Here is a 9,387-nt window from a genome sequence, read left to right as displayed (position 1 = left end):
GCCTCCTCTGAGATGTACCTCACAATGACATAGGTGCCCAACAGAATTCTTTAAATTAATGATCTTCCTATGATCTTGCAGCACAGTAGCATAGTGGTTAGCACAGATGTTTCACAGCTCCAGGGTCCCAGGTTCTATTCCCGGCTGGGTCACTGTCTGTGCGGAGTCTGCACGTTCTCCCCGTGTCTGCGTGGGTTTCCTCCAGATGCTCTGGTTTCCTCCCAGTCCAAAGATGCGCGCGTTAGATGGATTGGTAATGCTAAATTGCTCTTAGTGTCCAAAAAATGTTAAGTGGGGGTTACGGGGATAGGGTAGTTACGTGGGCTTCAGTAGGGTGCTCTTTGTAGGGGCCGGTGCAGACTCAATGGGCCGAATGGCCTCCTTCTGCACTGTAAATTTTATGATTCTATGATACATTGGCAAGGTCAGTACCAGAGAGTGGAATGCAGCATCTGTCCCTTCATGTTGAAAATAAGCTTTATAATGTATTTTGGTGGTCAACATATTGCAGAGTTAAAGTGTCGTAGCAAGGACATGAAAACACTTTAATGACTTCCTGAGGTCTGGGACAGGAAGTAATGTGAACTCGATATATATGACACAAACATATATGTGCAAACTCCAGTCACCCGAGGCTGGAATCGAACCCGGGTCCCTGCTGCTTTGAGGCAGCAGCGCTAACCACTATGCCACCATGCCTTGTAAAGTTCCCGATGCAATGTGTGCGGTGGGTAGAATATGGAGAATTCCATTCATGCCACAAATGGCATCATCTCTGTTTATTGAGCGCATGAGCATCTCTATTGAAAGGGTGGCCACCCTCATGGAGACTCATGTACACCAGGAGCTAAACCCAGGAACACTGGCAGTTCTGTAGTAGTTATGGCGCACAGAGGCACGGATTCTCCCACTCCTGGATAGCAGCCCAATGCTGGTGAATCCTGAAAGGGCTGAGACAGATAGAGCTACAACTAAAGGAGCATGCGATAGCCCTATGGTCTTCGGCCAGCCTTTGGCCCCTCTGACATATGCTGCCACTTGTACCCATGATAAGGCTGTCCCTGCACAGATGCAGCACCCTCATGGGCATTACAACCCAGAAGATGGCAGTCGTATTCCCTTAGCCAGAACAGGGATAAGAGCAGGCTCCTTCCATGTCAGCCTCATCCACAGGGAAAGCAACATGTTAGTGTGTGGAAAAGATTGCACAATTGAAGAATCACTTTGCGTATTACTTGGATTGCAATATGTACTGACACATATGTTAATGAAAGTCCTTTGTTCTAAACCTCATAAATGTCATATAATGCAGGTTGTGTGAGCTTTTATTTCAATCACATCAGAATTGAGGTGATGGAGTCTGGGCATGGCATGAGTGATGTTTTGAGAAAGTTATGCCAGAGAGAACTGCTCTTGCAACATGTCTGTTAGGGCCTCTTTTGCATCCTTGATGTGCAGGTCCACCTGCTGATGCCTCAGTGGCACTACAGTATCAACTGGCGATCCTGCCTATTATTCTTCGTCCTCAGCTGAGAGGATGATGAAAGCTCAGTGTCTTTGTGTAGATCCGGTTTCTCATCTCTCTGTATCATTGTAATGTGAAACATGCAGCAGAACACGACAATGCAGGACACCTGCCACGCTGATCAAGGTACTGAAAGCGGTTCTCAATGAGCCTCATGGTCTGCTCAATGGTTGCCCTTCTGGATGCACAGTGGTTACATCTTTCCTTTGCATCTGTGACTGGGTTGCATACAGGTGGCTGAGACCATTATTTCAAAGGGTATCCTTTTTCATCCAGCTTCCATCCACAGAAGCTATGTGGGTAGCTTGGAGGAGGTATCACTTGTGTATGTGTGTGGGGGGTGTGAAAGGTTGGACAACCTACAGCTGCTTCAAGATGAGGCATGGCAACCGACAAGGAACCTTGCAGACACTTGCATGAATTGCTTGTAAATGAGCATTCCGTTATGTAAAAGCATAATTAACATTTAATTGCTGATATAATTTTTATCTGGCTTCCCAGAATCAGTAGTTAAGTTAATATTAATTGTATCAGCTGAATTTGTTGCCTTCCATTAATTTGAATCTATAGCCATCTTTAATAGTAAGCTTTTCTTATTGAGTGGTAGGACAATCTATCCATGTTCCAGATATTTTTAAAAATATTTACAGGATGTGGGCATCTCTGGCTAGGCCAACATTTATTCCCCATCCATAGTCGTCCTTGCAGCTGCTGCATCTCAGAGGCAGGTTCAAACATGCTCTCTGTCTCAGAACGACTCTCAGAAGGCCACTAAAACTAATACAACTAACTTTCTGCACTCTTAAAATTTTATTGCATTGATTTACTGTTGTCTTTTAGTTGCAAATCTTAGAAGTTCAGGTCCTGAATATGACAGAAAAATATCACCTCAGCTGCACCGGGCAGCACGAAGATGACCAGAAAGGCAATTGTGATTGGAGATCCGATAGGGGAACAGACATTTCTGCAGCCGCAGACGTAAATCCAGGATGGTATGCTGCCTCTCTGATGCCAGAGTCAAGAATGTCACTGAGTAGTGGCAGAGCACCAACTTAACAGCCAACTATTTTTGCTTGGGTAGGAAATAAACAAACAAGATCTCAAAAGTAGTAAGATTACCCCAGATACCACACACAAGCGACTATAGCAATACGAGGTGAGAGCAGATGAATGCATGGTTGCAGATTATGGTGCAGGAGGGATGGCTTTGGATTCTTAGGTCATCAGGGTCAGTTCAGGGGAACTGTGCAGGGCAGACCAATTGCACAAAAACAGCTAAAAAAAAAACTATTTTCTTGTAGGGGAATTTGCTTGTGCTATCAGAGAGTTTAAACTAACTTGCCAGGGATGTGGGAACCAGGAAGTAATGAGGGCAAAAGAATACTTGGGAGAAACAGATAATACTAGAGCAAAAAATAGTAAGGTAATAGGTGGGTTCAGCATAAGGCGGCAAGTAATAAAAGTCTAAATCAGCGTAACAGTGCACAAATGTGAATGCACAATGCGGTAAATAAGATTGGTGAGGTGCAGATACAGATCGTCATATGTATGACGGCAGTGCAATAACAAAGATCAGGCTCAAAGGATGGTAGGACTGGGTATTAACTATTCCTGGATGCAAGGTGTTCAGCAAAGATGGGAAAGGAAGAAAAGGAGGAGGGTGGCAGTATTAATTAAGAACATTGGAGTACTGAAGAGAAAGGATCGCCCAGGGGGATCCAGGACCCCTGTTTGGCTACAGCTAAGGAATAAGGCAGGTACAATTACATTGCTCATGGTAGTCTATAACCCACAAGCAATTGTGAAAAATGTAGATGAATAAACTTACAAGGAAATTGCAGAGTGTGCAACAATTATAGAACAATAATAACAGGAGGCTTTACTTATCCGGATATAGACCGGGATTGTTGGAGTATAAAGGCCATATGCAGCAAAAGTTACGAGTGTTCAGGAAAATTATAGTGGTGGACATTACGTGCCACCCAAGGAAGGCAAATAAGTTTGAAGATTTGCTGTACAGAGCGGAAAAAGCAAGGTTCTATGCTCTGTGACCATGGCAGTCATGATAATTGATATCAAGCTATTTTAGATTTTTAAAAAACAGAATTCGACTTATGATTTCTATTCTGAGATTCCCATTGGGGAGTGAAAGGTAAAACATATAGTGATGATAGTGAGACTGCTCTGTGCTGAATTACAGATATTGAGAACAAGCCTGAATCAGATGGCTATGTACTAAACTACCTTGCCAACAATGTGTTGGTGTTAAAATCTTGATGGACAAATTGCCTTCTTGTTCACTCTCATTATATTTTTAAAAATGAATAGTTATGTTTCATTCGGTTCATCAAATCTGAATGATGGAGTCTTGATCATAAATGGGGTTTGTATTCCAGTTCTGTGCAATAAATTAGAATTCATGCTTAGATGATCTGTTCAAAATAGTAGGAATTGAAAACTTTCAATGAGTCAATAACAATCATTGCCTACAATTTTAGCAATGAGTGTCAGCAAATGTGTAATTATATACTGCTCTAATCAAAACCTATACACAAAGGGATTGGATTTGCTTGTCACCTGTACCGAGGTACAGTGAAAAGTATTTTTCTGCGAAATAATGAACTTCATTTATAAACTTTCTTTAGAACAAAGGTTTGCCCTCAGCAGAAATTCCAGCCTCAACAATATTAATCCAGATAACAATGTGACGAGTCTGGATAAGTTAAGATGCTGAATATTGGGCCACGATTTGAGGTTTTTAGGAATACTGCTTCAATTCCTAGTGCTATGATAGAATAAGTGTGTGTTTCTAGCAAAAGGAAATTTTATTCTGTTTAGTTCAGCACAGGATTCCACCAAGTTACTGACAAAATAACAACACTACCCTTGCGGTGAACAAGAAATTAACCAATTTATTACAAATGTACTGGATAGGGCAAGATGCTTAAACAGGAGGACGAAACAAAAACAGGCAACATAAAAAAAATTAAAATATCTGAAATTTACAGATTGGAGCTGGAATGAAATTTCTTCCCCCCCCCCCCCACCGCCGCAGATAAACACTGGCAAAATGAAAACTTAAATTTGAGAACTATAACTATGCTGCAAAGCAAGACATGAAGTTGCTCTCTGCAGCACTGGGAATTTTCTTTGACAATGTATAGGTGTGGAACTCGTTTTGTAACTCCTCCCCTCCCCACATTAAATTTCTCTCACCCTCAAAGAAAAATTTATTTTGGTCTATCTACCAGATAGATAAAGAAATGGAATTTAAATATTGAATGTTGCTTTTCAATACTGCACTCAGTGCTTGCTACAGATATAAATACCACTGAGTACAGCAAGTTTCTCTATTTAAATGGTTCTTGAAGGAATACTTTCAAGTGGTTCCCAATAACCCAGCTCACAATAAAACATTTTGTCCGAACCAGTGGAAATTGTGTGCCCAAGTTATGGTGAAACTGCATTACAAGGTAATGAGGTGAAACCACTTAATGCATTATTATAATCCACATTAGTGAATTATAGTGACTATTGTCAAAAGTAAAGACAAAATATTTTGATTTCCAATCTGTACTCAAGACATCTCCGACCACTGAAATGGGTATTTTTCTGTGGCACTTAAAGCGAAAATTTAAGAACACAAGGCGTTTTGTCCAATTGCTCCGCGGAAACTTGGAATCAGAAAAGTTTCAACAATTTTGTTGGCAGGACGCTGGAAAGTTTTTTTAAACCGCTTGCATCCCATTTCAGTTTTGAGTTCAGAACACGGAGCCATATTCCATTCAAAGCCATTTAGAAAACCGAGATAAGAGCAAAAACTCCATACAACAAAGCACAAGGATATGCCACCAGTAATTGCTGTCCCTCCATTGCCAAGGCGGAGATGAAGATTTTAGATGCCGACAAACTGCACCAGCCAATAACCATAGCAGCAATAATTACGCCCAGCATTCCTCTGGTGGAATAAGAACACATAACAACATTAGGTATTCTACATTAAATGTTTTTAAATAAATGCCTGAAGTTAACAGTTTCCTTAAATACACCAAATATTCAATTACATCTAATTGTACTATATTATTTAGAAGAACAAATTTAAAGTGTAAAATTCCCTATAATAAAACTGAACGTTATGGAGAAATTCAAATCCACGTTAAATCAGGCTTCACTTTGGCCATTCCCAGCAGATGGCAGTGCAAGCATGGTGGAGAGAAGTGCAAATGTTTCCCTGTGGTCTCCATGATAGGAATTAAAAAACATTTTTTTTTTTTTTTTTTTATAAAAAGAGTACCCAATTCATTTTTTTCCAATTAAGGGGCAATTTAGCATGGCCAATACACCTAGCCTGCACATCTTTTGGGTTGTGGGGGCGAAACCCACACAAACACAGGGAGAATGTGCAAACTCCACACGGACAGTGACCCAAAGCCGGGATTGAACCTGGGACCTCGGCGCCGTGAGGCAGCAGGGCTAACTCACTGCGCCACCGTGCTGCCCCACCATGATAGGAATTTGATTGAAAATTAGAACAGTTGTGTGAAAACATAGATTTGGTACAACGCCTTCGTGGTATTTTGAATTGAGACAAATATTTAGATTTTTTACAGCAGTGAAATAATGACTGTAAAACCTTAATGAGAAAAGTACTGCTATACATTTACCGCCTGCCTTGCATGTATATTTTCACCATAAAACAGACGCATTAGCATCTGCAGTTTATGATTAGCCAATTAAGGTAAGTAACTTGTGAAGCGGCTCCGAGAGGCAATTAAATATTTAATCAAATCATACCTTTCATGTTCATGTACATAGCTTCCAGTTTTAAATTTTCAATATTTATACTAAAATGTTTTTTACTTGTGCAAATCAAGCTCCCTTAAATCAGAATATCTGCTTTACAGCAAAACCAGTCTGGGGAGCAGTTAAGAAGTGTTGAGAGCTTTTCAGATAAAGCATTTAATATGCCAGTCATATTGTTACACTTAAACCTGGGTAGCAGAAGTTTAGCAGATTACAAAACAAATTTTCATTTTGTCACAGACATTTCCAAATATATAAAACTGTCTTTGCTCGAGATAAATCATAACCCATTCTTTGGCATCTCATCTTTATTCAATTACTTTAAAAGACCCACTGCCTGATTATGCAAACTAGAATTCAGGACAATCCCTGGGGTACAATTAGTTGTTAAATATTTGAACCAAGTCGATAGATATCCCTGATGCCCCAGGACACTGCATATCACGGTGGCAAGCTAGCCTGGTCATAATTTAACCCTTCAGGACCCATCTAACACTGATGCAAGGATTCTGCTCACTTGGTCTAGATAATCCTACAAGTATAACCTTTAATTGGCCAAGGGGTCCAAGTGTGATAAGTAGCAGGTCTGCTGAGTTTGTATGGATTTAGCTGGTTAAATTCCAGCAGTACTTGTGCCCACTTGGTTGTCCTGAGCTATCTGTACTACAAGCAGAAAAAGCACAGCATTTGGACCAATGTAGAATTTTCACGTTGCAACTTATTGTTCCACAGCTTTCATCTCTGCTTGTAAGCCCCTACAAGCCCGCCAAGCACAGCAGTTGGTCTTGTTAACTTTATAAATTAAGGATAAAGATAAAACAGGTGGAGGGCATCATTACTCAAGCCCATAAAAGGAGGCACTCCGGAACACCATTTTAATTTAATCAGATAAGCCTACATTTGAACATTCTATTTTTGTTACAGTGTCCCATCAGAGGCTGTCACCCACTTTTATTATTTTATTTTATTGATTTAAGGTTTTATTTTAAAAAGAGCATATAAAGGAAACTTATTGATACTGGGATAGTGAGTAAGGTTAGGAGATTTACAAGTTTAATTTTCACTTTGCAAATAAATCTGAACTGCGTAAAGTTAACTGCTGGTCTCCTCCGTACCAGCTGGCTGTCACAAGTTTAACAAGGTGGCAGAGAATGTTATCTAAAAGGTGGATGTTGGAAACAAGAAGAAAAATGAACAGAAGGTTAACAATTTTGTGAAGAATAGCTGAAAGCAAGCGTATATTGTCAGGGCATAAGGTTCAAAGTCTGAACTTTATGACCGGCAGAAGAATGTAGTGAATACATGGTCATGGGTTACATCTCTACCAAAGGGAAACAAGATCTTCCTAACAAAAGTAAAATCAGAATCAGAGTATTTTGTCAGCTGGATGCCGGTCAGTTGGACTTGGAGGAGGAATTGACTCTTCTATTAGTTTTTAAGGATTAAATTTACCTGAACGATAATCTATTGGATGCCCACAAGCTCTTGTCAAACGTTGATCGATTTCGAAAGACAAATGGTCATCTCTGAAGAATCATGTCATGGACTTTGACAGACTTTCTAAAAGACTGCAGAAATTCATTTTGGAAATTCCATGTTCAGTACTCGCATTCATGTTGCTGGATTCCGATAAGGTGTCGCAGGCACCTTACCACAGGCCCAACCTCTTCAAACTTTCTTCATAGGAAATGCCCTTCATCCCAGGAATGAGACGGGTGAATATTCTCTCAACTGCTTCTGAAGCAATTGAATCGTTTTCCAAATAAGGAGACCAAAGAAACCATAGTATTCTCAGATATTGTCTCATCAATGGCCTGTACAGCTGCAGTAAAACTTGAAATGAAATGAAAAGAAAATCGCTTATTGTCACAAGTAGGCTTCAAATGAAGTTACTGTGAAAAGCCCCTAGTCGCCACATTCTGGCGCCTGTTCGGGGAGGATAGTACGGGAAATAAACAGTGCTGCTGGCCTGCCTTCGTCTGATTTCAAAGCCAGCTCTTTAGCCCTGTGCTAAACCAGCCCCCTAAACTTCCCTACTTTTATATTCCATTCCCCTTGCATTAAACGCCAACATTAAATTTGACTTCTTAATCACTTGCTGTGTCACAAAACTATTTTTTTGTGACTCATGTACACAGATCACCTCTGTACCACAAGGTTTGCAATTTCTCCATTTAAATAGTATAGTGCTTTTCCAGGCTTCCTGTTAAAGTCGACATTTTCCCCACATTATATCCATCTTGGAGCAGATATCTGCCGCCTTGAAAATATTCCTGTAGAAGCAGTCATTTCTAGCAGCCCTGATGGCAAAAATGGGACATTCTGTGGTGTCACCAAGAATGGAGGACTCAATGATTGTGGCATCAGGATAATCTTCACGCGTGCCAGTACAAAGGAAGAATTACTGATGGAAGCAATGAGAGCGACAGCACTTGTGGCAGATCCGAGTACCACAGCAGATGACCAGACTAAAGCAGCAATTGTAGATGTATGAATCCCAGGAAAGCCCGAGGAAAAATTAACAGGTGTTCAGGTGTGACCAGAAATAACACTATGCAATCAACTACCAAGAGGGAAAAAACAGGGTTGTTGAAGTGATCATGACACATGTCATGTGAGCGGACCTTAAAGACATGGATGTTTCAGCAATGTACCTTTAAGAAAACAGTGATGTCAGAGAGCGGGTGGAGCTGAGGTCATGTCAGCCATTTTGCAGTTTGAAAAGCAGCTTGTGTGAGTCTGTGTTTGCAGTGAGCTGGATCTCTGCCATAAAAGACCATCTCTGGATCATTTGGGTGATTTAAACTCATAATAGTAAAACCGTTAACCTGATGTGATTTTGTTAAAAGGTGTTAAGTCTCTTGGAATTTTGAAGGAACATTTTAAGGAATTATTTACTGTTGCAATATTTTCTGAGTTATTTTTGAAGGGGTGTTAAGAGATCCAATGTTTATTTAAGATGTTACGTTGGGTTCATGGAATAAACAGTGTTTTGTGTTTAAAAACCCACGTGTCCATAATTGTAATCCCACACCGAGGGAAAAAGCCGTGTGCTAGGA

The 9,387-nt window shown here is 40.4% G+C and overlaps 1 protein-coding gene across 10 annotated transcripts in view; it reads right to left on the bottom strand.

Moving 5' to 3' along the window:
* Window positions 1-4,417: 4,417 nt before the first annotated feature.
* LOC140426996 (protein YIPF5-like) overlaps window positions 4,418-9,387 on the bottom strand; it is a 32,070-nt gene continuing 27,100 nt past the window's right edge. For all 10 annotated transcript variants that reach the window (XM_072512362.1, XM_072512358.1, XM_072512360.1 and 7 more), the window contains exon 6: window positions 4,418-5,483. In XM_072512362.1, the coding sequence (XP_072368463.1) occupies window positions 5,321-5,483 (163 nt within the window). In that variant the 3' untranslated portion in view covers window positions 4,418-5,320. The remainder of the gene's footprint in view (window positions 5,484-9,387) is intronic.

This window comes from Scyliorhinus torazame, chromosome 7 (assembly GCF_047496885.1).
Source record: "Scyliorhinus torazame isolate Kashiwa2021f chromosome 7, sScyTor2.1, whole genome shotgun sequence".
Lineage (NCBI taxonomy): Eukaryota > Metazoa > Chordata > Chondrichthyes > Carcharhiniformes > Scyliorhinidae > Scyliorhinus > Scyliorhinus torazame.
Note: the sequence above shows the minus strand (reverse complement) of the source record. Positions and strands in the feature narration are given on the sequence as shown.